Raw genomic sequence first — 16,363 nt, 5'->3', positions numbered from 1 at the left:
GGGCTTCTTACTAATATTAAGACGACCCGAAACACATTGAATATACAGACACTGATATTCTAAACAAGAAGATATATTTAATATGTAAGCTTAATCGTTGAAATATTTTATTAATCGGAAACAGCTTACAATGGTGCAAACTCGGGAATGTCCCTTTAAGTCAATACGGCGAGTTGCTTCCCTCTACTTAGCAAATTTAAAATGGCGGAGATATTTTTCAAGGTTGTCATTGAAGACTTATTTTGTTAATAATGATGCAAGAGCTTCAATCTTGTGAGTACGGTAGGTTATACATTTTTGGTTTGTGTGTGCATTTGTTGCACTATTTCTATTGGGAAACGGTTGAAACATGGTACCACAAGTTTTGAATACAGGCTCTATATAGGGTATGTAACAAGATCCGGAAGTAGTAAGAACTACATTTACTACGTCCCTCCGGACTACGTATTGATACACCCAGTACCCCAATTAAAAGTGTGGCAACTCACATTTAATCTATATGGAAGAAAACGTGTGTGTGTGTGGGGGGGGGGGGGGGGGGGGGGGGGGGGATCATATACCATGTAAGAGATTTTATGAAGGTTTTTATTAGCAACCCACTGAAAATCCTAGTTCCATTTTCTACTGCATAATAACATCATGTATCAAATTAAAGTATTTATTTATTGGCAATGACTAACAGTATTTGCACAAATAACCAATGTCACATGTTATTACCAATCAGAACCGCAGCGGTTTTTACTCCGTAAATATTGTACATTGACACGGAACCTTCCTTTTTGATACAGTGCAACCTTGGGGTGTGGGGTGTGGGTGGGGGGTGGGGAACACTCATTTCATTTCATTTAAGGTTCAAGCACGTTGTCTGTCTGTCCAGGACAGTGGATTAGTTGTTAGTGGTTAGTCGTTAGTGAGAGAGAAGAGGGTGTAGTGACCTTACAAATACCCACTGAGCCCTTAATAAGAACTCGCTCTGGATTGGAGGCGATACCGGGCTACGAACCCTGTACCTACCAGCCTGTAGTCCGATAGCTTAACCACTGCGCTACCGAGGCTGGTACTACTAATTACAAACTGAAAACACACCTACAATTACCGTGTGTTATCGCTATCATCGCTCGCATCATCGCTCACATTATCGCTATCATCGCTCGCATTATCGTCATCGTTCGTGTTATCGCTATCATCGCTCACATTATCGCTATCATCGCTCACATTATCGCTCGCATTATCGTCATCGCTCGCATTATCGCTATCATCGCTCGCGTTATCGGTGTCATCGCTCGCATTATCGTCATCGCTCGCATTATCGCTCACATTATCGCTATCATCGCTCCCATTATCGCTATCATCGTTCGCGTTATCGCTATCATCGCTCGCATTATCGTCATCGCTCGCGTTATCGCTATCGTCACTCACATCGTCATCGCTCGCATTATCGCTACCATCGCTCACATTATCGCTATCATCGCTCGCGTTATTGTCATCGCTCACATTATCGCTATTATCGCTCGCATTATCGTCATCGCTCGCGTTATCGCTATCATCGCTCGCGTTATCGCTCGCATTATCGTCATCGCTCACATTATCGCTATCATCGCTCGCATTATCGCTATCATCGCTCGCATTATCGTCATCGCTCGCGTTATCGCTATCATCGCTCGCATTATCGCTATCATCGCACGCGTTATCGATGTCATCGCTCGCGTTATCGCTCACATTATCGCTATCATCGTTCGCATTATCGTCATCGCTCGCGTTATCGCTGTCATCGCTCGCATTATCGTCATCGCTCGCGTTATCGCTATCATCGCTCACATTATCGCTATCATCGTTCACATTATCGTCATCGCTCGCGTTATCGCTGTCATCGCTCGCGTTATCGCTATCGACGAATTATCGTTAGCTGCCTTCATTCAGCACATTCACGAGAGCGCATTAATTAACTAATAAATAATCGACTCGGCCTCGGTGGTGTGGTAGTTAAACCATCGGACATAAGGCTGGTAGGTATTGGGTTCGTTGCTCGGTACCGGTGTCACATATAATTTGGACTCCCCTGAACTTGCACTCCCCAGTCAACATTATACGTTGAATAAGCACTCCCCAGTCCATAGTATACATGTAATATACACTCCCCCAGTCTATATTGTATGTATAATAAGCACTCCTTTTAAATAATATGCACTCCCCTAGACTATATTACATGTAGGCTATCAATTTTTTTATGCACTCACAAAATTATATGTTTGGAGCTTTTTTTATGTTTGTAAAAGCTGATGTAAATCTCAGTAGTGAATCTATACAAGGATGTTGGGCACCAAACCTTTCCTTGATCCACCCTTGCAAATTTGTAGAATATAAATAGCTCATCATGTGTGGTGATCGGATGGATCCCAGAATATCTCCACTCACCCCTTGCCTCCCTTACTCCCGATTAACATGACAGGAAATATGCGGAGTTAGCATTGCAAAGTTTGGTCTTCAACAGGTTCATAGTGTATAACCAAACATCGTTACTTCAGACACCCCCCCCCCCCCCCCCCCCAATCCCAGTTAAAATGCCAGCTTGTGTGCCCATGGTTAGATCCACATATCAGAATCATCATTCCTACATTCTTTGTTCATATTAGGGATCCGTTATGGATAAACATAGCTTGTTTAAAGACCTTTATCATTTTTTAACTAAAGGAAGTTACAGGGACGATCTGAAAGACAAAGGAATAATATATACAATATAAATTATAATATACACTCCCCATTCATTACTATACATATAATCTGCACTCCCCATTCATTACTATACAGATAACCTAAACTCCCCATTCATTATTATACATATAATCTACACTCCCTGTTCATTACTATACGTATAATCTGCACTCCCTATTCGTTATCGGAAGGAAATGGTTTATTTAACGACGCAATAAACACATTTTATTTACGGTTATATGGCGACTGACATATGGTTAAGTGCCATTCAATATCTCTAATATTACCTAATAAAGCTATGCACAAACGTTTAGCTCAGTATCTTGAGACATTGCAAAAAACAAAGTCTGGAAAACTAATTTTCATATCTCCGAAAAGTAAGGACCATATATCTCTGTCACAAATGGGTAAATCGCCATGTAAGTCAAACTTGATCTGTAACAGTACATGATAAAGAAAGAAAGAAATGTTTTATTTAACGACGCACTCAGCACATTTTATTTACGGTTATATGGCGTCAGACATATGGTTAAGGACCACCCAGATTTTGAGAGGAAACCCGCTGTCGCCACTACATGGGCTACTCTTCCGATTAGCAGCAAGGGATCGTTTCTTTGCGCTTCCCACAGGCAGGATAGCACAAACCATGGCCTTTGTTGAACCAGCTATGGATCACTGGTCGGTGCAAGTGGTTTACACCTACCCATTGAGCCTTGCGGAGCACTCACTCAGGGTTTGGAGTCGGTATCTGGATTTAAAATCCCATGCTTCGACTGGGATCCCAACCCAGTACCTACCAGCCTGTAGATCGATGGCCTACCACGACGCCACCGAGGCCGGTACAGTACTTTGACGTCACTGACCAATAAACCCGTCTATAAGCACGGAAATAAATTGAAATGAAATAAAAATTTAACTTTTGAATGTTTATATGAATGCTGATCATCACTTTCGCATTTTGCTAATAGCCGATGTATTTTTCATGCTGGGTTCTTCGTTACACATTCATTCATTCATTCATTCTCTTACTCATTCATTTTTTTCTTTAAGAATATTCTTGTAGGTCTCCTGATTATTAAACACATCAGCCACAGGTCCCTAGGGATGTTGCATCCGGCAGACAAAAAACATAAATAACGCGTCCGGGAGCAGAAGTTAAAACAATAAAAAGTGACTTCGGTCTCTGACCGGCAGATATCTTCCGTTCGGGGAATTCGCCGATACGAAGTTTGACGAAGACGGGCTGCTAAAACCGGGCGTACGTTCTATAAAACAGCTCATATCGCGGTGTGTAATTGTGAAATACGGATCTTCTATCGAACAATGGGGCCCACTGGGGAGATAATCTTTTAAATATCATGGTTTATGTTTTGACGTCAAAGCACATGGTTTTCGCTTTCATTATCATTACCTGTTCGAATGAATAAACAAAATTGCCATGTCATAATATGCTGATGGAGAAAAGAAACGTCACAAAAAAAGTTTGTTTTCTTTAACAACACAACTAGAGCAGGTTGGTGTATTAATAATTGGCTATTGGATGTCAAACATAATCTTAGAGAGGAAACTCGGTACATTTTTCCATTAGTAGCAACGGATCTTTTATGTACAGACAGGATGGTGCATATAAAAAATGCCTTGCTATAAATAGAAAAATATAGCTGGCTTCCTCTTTAAAGGAGAGGACAATTAAGGCATTTGGCCTGGTATGCATATTCAACGATATATAATGCACATTATTGCTTAATATCAACACGTATAATCGTATAGTTAATTAATAAAACGGTTAAATGTGACGGCTATTATATATAACGGGCGCAGCCATTTTGTACCATCTCAGTGAGTACGCCCTCTGGCGAGCTGGTGGTTACGTAATACTTAACTCGTCACGTCAGGAATGAGCCTTAGAACTAGAGAAACACAATCTACCTGGTTTTTGCGGGATGATAAATAGTCATACATTGCAATGTTCTGTAATAATACACATCCCAGTAAGCCAGCACTATATATATTGTTTTTCAATACAAAATAAAATACCATTGTCAAAGTGGCTACACAACAAGTCGAAACAATTAACAATGTTTTGCCCATGCATTAATCTACGTACTGAAATGATACACGGAGTTTTTTCTTAGTTAATTGGTCGATGCTGTTAGTTGCTTCTACCTGTGATTCCTGATTGGCAGGTGTGTTTCTGATTGGTAACCAGACGAGCCAATTAATTGACGCTGTCTAGACACAAAAATACATACCGGTATTGTGGAATATTACCTGTCGCCCCTAAAATTGTGATGTAAATACTATTACTGTAAATAGTTTTGTAAAACTGTTCCATCTAAAACCACAGAACTGACCAATTACGTAGTCCCAAAGAACAGAAAATTATCACTTGGGTATCGTGGGTTGTTGTTTTTGCTCCAACGTAGCATATCAATAAGCGTAATAGTGTACATTTTTCCTTTGGATTATTAAACAGAGAAAAATACTATAACCCCATTTTGTTCCGTTAATGCAACTTGAAATATATTTAGTTAAATAGTTTATTATATTATTACGTCATTTATGCTGTTTTACAAGTCAGGTTGATCAAAGAGAAGCGCCTTATCGAAAATTACTGCTTTTGTTTACACTGTACATACAGGTGATGGTCAGGAGCTGACGTCACTTCGACCCAAGCTATCCCACCGGACGTCACAAAAACGAAACAAAATGGCTGCCCCCAGTTAGCAGGAATAATCATGGTTTTTTATTAACTCTAAAATTACGCGTTTTTCATTTGCTAAAGTGTCAGTATGTGTTGGTGGTCCGGGTATGCATCTTTCCAACACATAAGGGTCTTGTTTGAGTTGACCCTACCTTTAAGACTACATATATATGTCGAAATTACGAAACCTTTTGACATATAGTGGCCGATAATTAATAAACAATATTACAATTAACACACTAGTGGTGTCGTTAAACAAAATAAACTTTATAAAAGATCCCTTGTGTTACCAATACAAAATTGTAGTGGGTTTCGTCTCTAAGGCTACATGTATACAGGGCCGTAGCTAGGGGGGGGGGGGCAGAAAAAAATACGGAAAAAATATAGAAACTTAAAGAAAAATCGTCTTAACCGTTTAAGGAGTTTTAGACTATTAACTATTCAATTGCCCCCCCCCCCCCCCAAAAAAAAATATATATATATAATAAATAAATAAATAAAAATAATAAATAAAAAATTAAAATCCTAGCTAGCCTACGGCCCTGGTATAATATGTCAAAATTACCAAATCGTTGCCATCCAGTAGCCGATGATTAACAAATCAATGTGCTCTAGTGGTGTCGTTAAATAAAACCCGAAACTTAAACCCCTCAGTCACACACACACACACACACACACGCACACACACACACACCAAAAAACACACACAAAAAACGAGTTCCCTCGAGTAGGATTAACTTTAACACGTTTATATCAGGTTGACCTCGAAAATACATTCTTCTTGATACTCGTTCGCGTTTTAGTGACAGTTCTCACTCGCCCGTCTCGCTCGTTCTTTTACTTCTTCAAAGAAGTGTTAAAATTAGGCCATCAGGACTAATCCGGAAAAGAAATATATCTTTTGCATTAATCGTGATTGGTTGACGCAGAGGCCAAGACTGGTCGCTAGGGATGGTATCAGTTTTATGTTTCCGTCGGAGGAGACCTCGATTCAAGGGAGTTAATTAAAAATACATCAGACAAATTGCACGGAGTGATAATTTGTGGGTATTTAATAGAATTTCCGCGAAACCTTTTTTCCTAAATATTTGATTTGTTACACTAATTGTTAAAAGGAAATAATTAGTTTTAAGGTATTAATATTATGATTAGAAAATGTACTGAATAAGGGCACGGAATGTAATATTAAACAAATACATGAAAAGAGCCTAAGTCCTAACATCAGTTATTGTAAACAAACAACCGTTTTCAACTTTAGAACTTCTGACAATGCATGGTCATGACAGATTTTCATTATGATAAATGTAATTATAGAAAAATTTATTATAAAGAAATAACATTATGGTAGACGTGAATGTATATATATATATATATATATATATATATATATATATATATATATATATATATATATATACAGGGGTTTCCCCAGGGCCATCGGCTAATTAAAAATTATTTTTACCCCAAAAAAGGCTAATAAAATTTGCAAGTGGCTAAAATTTTGGCTGAGCCATTTTCTATCTTGTGATGTGAACAAACGGTTACATAATCTATTCGACACCTCAAACATAATAACACCAAATATTCAATTAGCATAATAGCGAATACAGCGTATGCCTTATGATGTTTGCTAATTTTAATAATCAAGGTTATTAATTTTAACGGCATGCATTCGACATGTATGACAGCAATGTGACGGTGATTCAATGTCTGGAAGATATGCAACTTGTTATTTTAACTTTGTAAAGTCTTTGAACCAAAGCAATAAAAACAAACCGACAATGTGTTTCACTTTGAATACACATGTCAGTTCAGGGCCGAAAGACATGTCGGCTATCCCAAGGGCCGAGTTCAGCCAGACCGAGCGAAAACAAAACGTTCGCTTCACTGGTTTGAGCGCTTCACCTTAAACCAAATGGAGACGACGGACACCAATCAAATAGTTCGCGAACGTTCGATGGCTGAACTGAGAAAAGCTCTCGGCGTAATAAACGTCACGCTTCAGAGTCAGCTGACACCCACATGTCAAGAGACATCGTTGCGGACATTAAACAATACAATTACACAGAAGTAAATCTTGATGTAAATTTGTAGAAAAACAATAGTTGTTTGCATCAATGAATACCTAACTGCAATTTCGGTTATTTCCTTTGTCTTTGTTAATGTTGTACCTATGGTCGTGAGCACGCATGCAGATCGCGATCGCGGGAAATTAACATGCAGTATTTATACAAATTGCAGTTAAACATACACTGAATTAGTTTACAATAATCATATTTGTTAGATAATGCTAGATATATATATTTTTAAAACTGCGAGGCGACATATAATAAGTTAGCTGGATTTTAAAAAGACCGTAAAGTTTTATTTTATTAAGTTTTTTTTTTTTTTTTTTTTTTTTTTTTTTATAAGTGGAATATACGGTGAAGTCAGCATTCTTAGCTTAGGTATTTTACAAGCAGAAATCACAACAAGCATTTAACACGACGCTGAAATCAACAGCAACAACATGGTGAAAATTATTAAATTGTTGGGTTATTAAAAAAGAGGTTATTACCAGAGTGTTTTTTGGTTTCGTCTGGCTAGCATAATACATTATTTTTATTCCTAATAGATGATATTGACGATACCGAAATACACGAGGGTAATAATCTCTTTATCAAATAAGCTCAAACTTAATACAACGTGTTTTTGTAAACTGTACGCGCAGCTTTAATTCCAATCCGCCATTACTAGATATTCAAATGACGTAAGAATATGTGGCGCGGTGTATTTTTGAATGGAAATGACGTCAAACTCGAATGACGTCATTTTGGATGTCCTTACATCAAAATAAAGTTATGCCTAAAGTGTTTTGTTTTCTGAACGCTGGACAGCTTTCAGTGTCAAATTGCCACTGAAATGTTTTTATTTGATGACTATGAATGCATACGTCAATCATGGAGTGTCACCTAAGTACGTTTGCTTAAATGTCAATAAATCTAGTGCCGTGACCTCGACTAATTTACATCTAATTTGCAAAGTTATCAAATTCTTAAAGTATGACATTGTGATCTGAAATATATCACACACTTTGATTGCACTGAAAACGTAAGATATTATATGATCATCATTTGAATATCAAGTAATGGCGGACTGGAATTAAAGTTGCGTGTATAGTTTACAAAAACACGCTGTATTAAGCTTGAGCTTATATGATAAAGAGATTATTACCCTCGTGTACAATTTTTATTCCTAATATAATTTTATGAAATTGACGATACCAGAACAGAACAGAACTTTATAACACTCAGGCCGTTCCACAACGGCGTTAGAGGAACATACATAATAAATAGTATAAACATGACAAGATGGTTTACAGGAGGATGAAATAATAACATATGATAATACATAATACATGTATTTACTTGTATATGATATTAATTGATAATAACTGTAACAGTAGTAGTAGTAGTAGTAGTAGTAGTAGTAGTAGTAGTAGTAGTAGTAGTAGTAGTAGTAATAATGGTGGTAGCAGTAATGGTAGTCGTAGTAGTATAATAATAGTAGCAGTAGTAGTAATAGTAATGGTAGTACATGGTACAGTAATAATAATAATAATAATAATAATAATAATAATAATAATAGTAATAATAATAATAATAATAATAATAATAATTGTAATATAGCTAGGAAACAGTTTTGATTGTGACATGAGTTATTCAGTTACAAGGACGTTTAAAAACCTGGCAAATTACATTTATAAATTTCGCCAACTTCTTTAATACACTTATTTTCTTACTGCTCATTAGTTCTTTGAATTTGTAGGTGCTTGGTCTAGTATAATAATAGGGATGTAAAAATCTTACTCGGGAATTATGAAAAAATATACATACAAATAAATAATGGAATTCATCACCAATGTCACTTTCATCACATAAAGTACGCAATCTGTCTTCAAATAATATGTTATTCCACCTTCCAGTTTCGACAGGTAAATAGTGATTTGACGTTCTAAATTTTATAATTAATCTCCACAACCTTTCGGGAATTATATTTAAATATTTTTCAAAAATGAGTTCTTCTTTAAAAAGTTGACAGGTTTTGCCTCTTGATGACATTGATATGCTATTATTCCATATTTGTAAATATTGATAATTTTGCCTAATTTTAATTTGTTGTGAGAGCCAAGTTAACGATAAAAAGGTGTGTGATATCCAAACATCGCTCATTCCTAAATGCTCCAAAATATGTTTAATACCAGTGAGCCAATTATAATTTATTCCATTTGTAACATGATCTGTCAACATAAATCTGTATAGAAGAAATGATAATTTTGATTGTTTCCCTGAAATAATGCGTGCCCAGTAACAAACCATTCTTCTTTGAATATTTAATTCCACGGGCACTTTCCCCAATTCTCCGTATAACAAATAATGGGGTGGATTTTTTTGTTGGCAAGATGTGTCGGAAGAAATTTATTTGAACAGAATCGCATATATCGTTTTCTCCATATCCCCAAACTTCGCAACCGAAAAACACTCAGGTAATAATCTATATATCTCTCTCTCTCTCTCTCTCTCTCTCTCTCTCTCTCTCTCTCTCTCTCTCTCTCTCTCTCTCTCTCTCTCTCTCTCTCTCTCTCTCTCTCTCTCTCTCTCTCTCTCTCTCTCTCTCTCTCTCTCTCTCTCTCTCTCTCTCTCTCTCTCTCTCTCTCTCTCTCTCTCTCTCTCTCTCTCTCTCTATCTATATATATATATACACACGTAAAATTTTCTTAAATGTGTTCAGTTTGAATTGACACATTTATTCATTCATTTTACATTTATATAATATCTAAATCCTTGGCCATTTTACGTATCAATATCGATATCATTTTAAATTATGTGATTTGTAGAAAATAAATATACTCTTCAAAAGAAGAAACGCAAAACCACATTGTCGTAACATTTGGAGAATTGATTTAATTATTGAATGGTGAGTCCGATAATTACCAAATGTTGCAGGATTGTTCACAATTCACTCTAGTCCATTGTGAGTAAGTGATAGGACACACCACCAAGGTCAAGGTCGTCTGGAGTCAATACCGGGTGTGGCCTCCGCGTGTGTTGACAACTGCCGGCCACCGCCTGCCCATTGAAGCAACCAGAGTACGGATGACGTCCCGGGGGATGGTGGCCCACTCGGCCTGCAAGGCTGCTGCCAGCTCGGGCAGGGTCTGGGGCTGTGGTTGTCGCTGTCGGAGGCGTCGGTCCAACTCGTCCCATAGATGCTCAATTGGGTTCAAATCCGGTGATATCGATGGCCAAGGAAGGACATTAATGTTGTTGTTCTGTAGGAAAGCCGTTGTGAGACGTGCTGTGTGAGGCCTGGCGTTGTCATGTTGGAACACTGCGTTGGCGTTGGCCATAACTGGAACGATGTGTGGCCGGAGGATCTGGTCAATGTAGCCCTGTGCATTCAGGTTGCTCTGCACGTGGACCAGGTCAGTTCTGCCAGTGTGTGAGATGGCTGCCCACACCATGACACTACCCCCGCCGAATCTGTCCACTTCCTGCACGCAGTTTGCCGCATAACGTTCACCACGACGCCTATACACGCGACATCTTCCATCATGACGTCGGAGCAGAAATCGGGACTCGTCACTGAACCACACCTGTCTCCATCGCAGTTGAGGCCATTGTCGATGAATCTGGCACCACTGCAGTCGGAGTCGACGGTGTTGTGGTGTTAAGATGACACCTCGAACTGGACGTCTGGCACGAATTCCTACCTCACGTAGGCGGTTCCGTACGGTCTGGTCGGATATCCTGCGCAAACCTGGTATTGCTGCGGCTGTGGAGGTGGCAGTAGTCAATCGTTCCCGAAGGTGGCGTACCCGGATGTAGCGGTCCTGCCCGGGGGTAGTGACCCGTGGTCGACCGGATCTAGGGAGGTCACGTGTTGATCCATGTTGCTGGTAACGGTCCCACAGTCTGGAGATGGTGCTTGGGGACACATGGAATGCCCTGGCAACGGCCGTTCTGGATTCGCCTGCGTCTAGTCGGCCGATGGCATTGTTTCTCTGCGGTTCACTGAGACGTGGCATGTCCTGGATTGTCAACTGTCGGCCAGATACAGAGGCCAGGCAAGCGAACACCCTGCACTTTTATACTGTCGGTGTTCATGTTGCACGTGCAGACAACGCACGTGCAGTGGTGACATGGTTTGCACGTGGCTGCGTTTTTGCGAATATTCACATTTTGGAACTTTATTGTACAGTAGCTGCGTTTTATCGAATGTAACCGTGGGAATGTGTTTGGGACATGCAATGACCTTATATTCACAAAGCATGAACCGGTAGGAAACATAAAATCGGAGTTATAACCCATTTGTACCCTTTTGCGTTTCTTTTTTTGAAGAGTATATTTCGAAATTCTCAATTTAGGATTTATACAATTGTTTTTATTTATTAAAGTTGTTAGTATTACGTTTTCTAAAAATGCTGGTTGATAAGATCATTTAAGTTTGATTGCTACCTGCAACTGAACAAAAACAAAAACACTAAATAGAAGTATTTTGCAACATTATGTTATATAAAATCATGTCCAATAAATAATTATAATGATTCAAACATATATTGTGAGCAAAGCTCAGAGGTAAAGCGCTCGCTTGATATGCGGTCGGTCAAGGATCGATCCCCGTCGGTGGGGCCCATTGGGCTATTTTTCGTTCCAGCCACTGGTATATCAAAAGCCGTGTTATGTGCTATCATATCTGTGGGATGATGCATATTAAATACCCTTTATTAATACTAGAAAAAAATGCAGCAGGTTTCCTCTCTAAGACAACAATGTCAAAATTACCAAATGTTTGACATCCAATATCCGATGATTAGTAAATCAATATGCTCTAGTGGTGTCGTTAAACAAAAGCAAACTTTAACTCTTAGTCTAAGTATTTTGTGGCACGCGCCGTGACGCGTGCGAACCGGTCGTGATGAATTGGCCGTTTACGTAATGCCGCCAAGGTGTAATGTCGTTAAGCTTGCCGTAATTAGGCCGCGGCTTGGGTTACCAGGACGCCACTAACTGGATTATCGCCGACGTGATGTTTTGGCGGAATCTGCCTAAAACACTGACGTCGTGACCTCGGTGTTGCGGCGCTGGGACCTGGGCGTCTGACGAAATTAATACCAATCATATAGTTTATTTTTCCTAGTGAGACTTCATACTCGTCTTCATATGTACACGCGGAGAGAAGTAGACGGGTAGTAGATCGCTCGTCTGAGATGCGATGGGTCACAGTATTGATGGCTCGAGTCTCTCAATCTGTCTCTGCCCCCCCCCCCCCTCTTTGTCTGTGTGTCTCTCTCTCTCTCTCTCTCTCTCTCTCTCTCTCTCTCTCTCTCTCTCTCCTAACTCTCTCTCTGTCTCTCTATATATCCCCTCGTCTTTCTCTCTCAGTCCCTGTATGTATGTTTCAATCAATGTCTCGCTTTCTCTCTCTTTCTCTATCTTCTGTGTGTGCGTGCATGCGTGTAACACTATAATAAATACATGTATCTAATATTTTCACATTAAAGTAGCATGGCTCTTAATATCTCTCTCTCTCTCCTCTCTCTCTCTCTCTCTCTCTCTCTCTCTCTCTCTCTCTCTCTCTCTCTCTCTCTCTCTCTCTCTCTCTATATATATATATATATATATATATATATATATATATATATATATACACATACATTTTGTGTGTGTGTGTGTGTGTGTTTTCCCTTCCTCGCCATTTCAATCTTCACTCTTCCTCTCGTTTTAAGTGTTTTCCGTTGATTAATTTCTTCTACCTATTCATCTTCTTCTCTAGCCTATTACGAAGACGTAGGCCCTAAGTACCATTTAACGAATTCAATCCAACAAAACAAAAAATAATAATGGAACTCATTTAGAAACGTCGAACAATGTGTCAAGTGGACACCGTACGACACGGTGTTATGGTAAATACTCTTTTCCCACAAAACTGTCAGCTTAGCACGGTTCTCACAACACGGCGCGCGTGCATTTTAGTCGATTGCGCATGCCGAAGTGCACGTCAAGAAACCATAAAAACTCAATAAATATCAGCGCGTAAGAATGGTGAGAGACCAGTGCACAGCGCGTTCCCACACGTGCAACTAAACTAATCAGACCGCGCGAGACAATGACAGCACCAAGTCCTGTGATACAAACACATTGATTTTTCTGCCAATCCGCAGCAATAAATTAATTGACTGCGAAACTGCCATAGGTAAGTCCCGCACTGCGGCTGAAAAGCGGACCGACGACAGTCGTGTTGGGTTGTTGGGGGGTTTTTCGGACTGTTTGCTCACTAGAATGCGACCCGTGATGACTGGAGCGGATCAATGGAGGGCCAATAACAGCTGATCGTTTTGACTGCCCGAGCAATTCAGGGGTTATTTATTCAACGAGAGGCTCGTGAGACTATCACACGGGAGTGCGGTGTGTAGGGATAAACAGGCGATGAGAAAAACAAACAGAAAAAAAAAGAGAGAAAAAAGTGGTAAAGCGCCCGCTTGATGCGCGGTCGGTCTGGGATCGATCCCCGTCGGTGGGCCCATTGGGCTATTGCTCGTTCTAGCCAGTGCACCACGAATGGTATATCATAGCAGTGGTATGTGCTATCCTGTCTGTGGGATGATGCATATAACAGATCCCTTGCTATTAATGAAAAACAATATATAGCGGGTTTCCTCTCAAAAACTATTTGTCAAAAATTGTCAAATGTTTCACATCCAATAGCCGACAATGAAGTGGCGACAGCGGGTTTCCTCTCTCAATATCTGTGTCCTCATTAACCATATGTATGACGCCATATAACCGTAAATAAAATTGTTGAGTGCGTCGTCAAATAAAACATTTCCTTTCATTTTCCAATAGCCGATGATTAATAAATCAATGTGCTCTAGTGGTGTCGTTAAAGAATTTTTTGTGGATCCTTTAGTCACAGGATCTAACCTCCTCAGTAAACCCATTCTCTGAATGGTATTTTTCCCGTTCCAACCAGTATCCCACGACTGTGGGGAAGTGCATAAAAAAGAGCCCTTGCAGCTAATGGTTTTGTTTTGTTTTGTTTTAGTGTAACGACACCACTAGAACATACTGATCAATTCATCATCGGCTACTGAATTTCAAACATTTGGTAATATTGACTCGTAGTCGTAAGAGAAAACCCGCTACATTTTACCATTATGCACTTATTTTATAAGCAGACGAAAAACCACATATCACGGCCTTTGTCCAGTTGTGGTGCACTGGTTGGAACCCATTCAATTGAATGTATCCACCTAGGTGGTTCGATCCTGCTGCTAATGCAAAATGTATTTAGTTTCCTTTGAGATTAAATGTCAAAATTACCAATTGACATCCAATAGCCAATTAATAACAAATAAATGTGCTCTAGTGGTGTCGTTAAACAAAACAAATTAACTCTTTTGTATTCATCACACTGTTTTGACAAATTGTATTGACTTTAGTTTTGACCTTGTTTTTGGTGCTGGGGTGTCGTTTAACATCCCTTCATGTAGACTGCATGTCCTTTAAATTAAGTCTGGTAGGAACTGAGTTCGCATCCCGGTACCGGCTCTAATCCAGAAAGAGTTATGTCTCACTCGGTAGGTATTAAAAAAAAAAAAAAAAAAAAAAAAAAAAAAAACATGTTTGTTTGTTTAACGAAACCATTAGAGCACGATGTCCAACATCTGGTCATTTTGACAACAATAGAGAGGAAACCTGCTACATTTTCCATTATATACTGTATATGCACCATCCCACAGACAGGATAGCATATACCACGGCCGTTGTCAGTTGATATACCAGTTGTGGTGCATTGGTTGGAACGAGAGTAAAAAATCCAGGAGTTATAATGGCTCACTCGGTAGGTGACAGCGAGTTAGTTGTTAGTGGTTAGTGAGAGACAATAGGGTGTAGTAGTCTTACACCTACCTATTGCATTGTTAAAAGTCGCTCTGGGTGGGAGCCGGTACCGGGTTGCGAACCCAGTACTGTACCCTACATCAGCCATATGTTCGATGGCTTAACCACAACACCACCGAGGCCGGTGGGTAGGTGTTAAAAGTCATACACCGACATTTTTTTCTCACCAATCGCTAATCATTAAATTTCGTGTCCAGGGCAGCGTGCTTGAACCGTAATTAAATTCCAGGAAATTAAAATAAAATTTAACGAAACGAAATCAAAATAAAACACCCAGACTGAAAAAAAGTCGAACACAGCTCGCGCCAGTCACGCGTTCGCGCGCTCACGATACGACCATGGTTCTCACGCTCAGAGTCGAACAAATCTTATCAGAGTTACCTGTGGTCGGCGTGACGCAGGTGGCCTTTGATGTCTGAGAAATGTACAAGCTCGTTCCCATGGTTCACAGCGCTCTCGGTAAACGTGGAAGTATGTTTTTTGTTAGCAGGGCAAATGCGCCACCTGTTATAGTCAAGACGGCGTCAGGCGGCACGAAGCCACTACGATGCGATTCAAATTCTGTGTGACCGGGTCACACACGACGTCACGTGACCTCTAGCGTAAAAGTAAACACCAATGAAAAACGGCGTGAGCTTTTTATGAATGGGGATCTTTATTGAGGGCAAATCATCGTGGTGTTTACGTCAGTGCTGCATGAGTATATATATGCCTTGTATATTCTAGGTTTTGCGTTTCGTTTTTTATTAAAAATATTTGTTTCAAAATTGCATGGCACTAATTAGGAGGGGACAGAGGACAGCCCCCTACCCCGTGTTAGGGACGGATTATGGGGGGTTTCCCAGTTGTAGGGAAACCCACTACCCGCCGGCTAAAAACATAACAACCCCACCACGTAGGTGTAAACTGATGTCCACGTAAAATGTATAATTTCAAATTATAAAGATTTACATATTGCTTCGGACCCCCCCCCCCCCTTACCTAAAACATAATCCGCCCCTGCATG

General features: G+C 39.7%; 1 protein-coding gene across 1 annotated transcript; it reads right to left on the bottom strand.

Moving 5' to 3' along the window:
- Positions 1 to 1,092: 1,092 nt before the first annotated feature.
- Positions 1,093 to 15,799, bottom strand: LOC121377919 (clumping factor A-like). The gene is made up of 2 exons (XM_041506016.1): positions 15,687 to 15,799; positions 1,093 to 1,885 (listed from the first exon to the last, which is right to left on the bottom strand). Exons 1-2 carry the CDS (start codon positions 15,797 to 15,799, stop codon positions 1,093 to 1,095), a joined length of 906 nt encoding a protein of 301 aa, XP_041361950.1.
- Positions 15,800 to 16,363: the final 564 nt, after the last annotated feature.

Source organism: Gigantopelta aegis, chromosome 7 (assembly GCF_016097555.1).
Source record: "Gigantopelta aegis isolate Gae_Host chromosome 7, Gae_host_genome, whole genome shotgun sequence".
In the NCBI taxonomy this organism is placed as follows: Eukaryota; Metazoa; Mollusca; class Gastropoda; order Neomphalida; family Peltospiridae; genus Gigantopelta; species Gigantopelta aegis.
The sequence above is the reverse complement of the archived record's forward strand: the minus strand, read 5'-3'. Positions and strand labels throughout refer to the sequence as shown.

Bases quoted from the DNA above. Each gene is read 5' to 3' on its own strand.
- LOC121377919 (XM_041506016.1), bottom strand. From the start codon at position 15,799: ATGGGAACGAGCTTGTACATTTCTCAGACATCAAAGGCCACCTGCGTC. The intron at 1,886-15,686 runs GTGAGCGCGCGA...ATTCGTCGATAG, and splicing joins GTGAGAACCATGGTCGTATC to CGATAACGCGAGCGATGACA.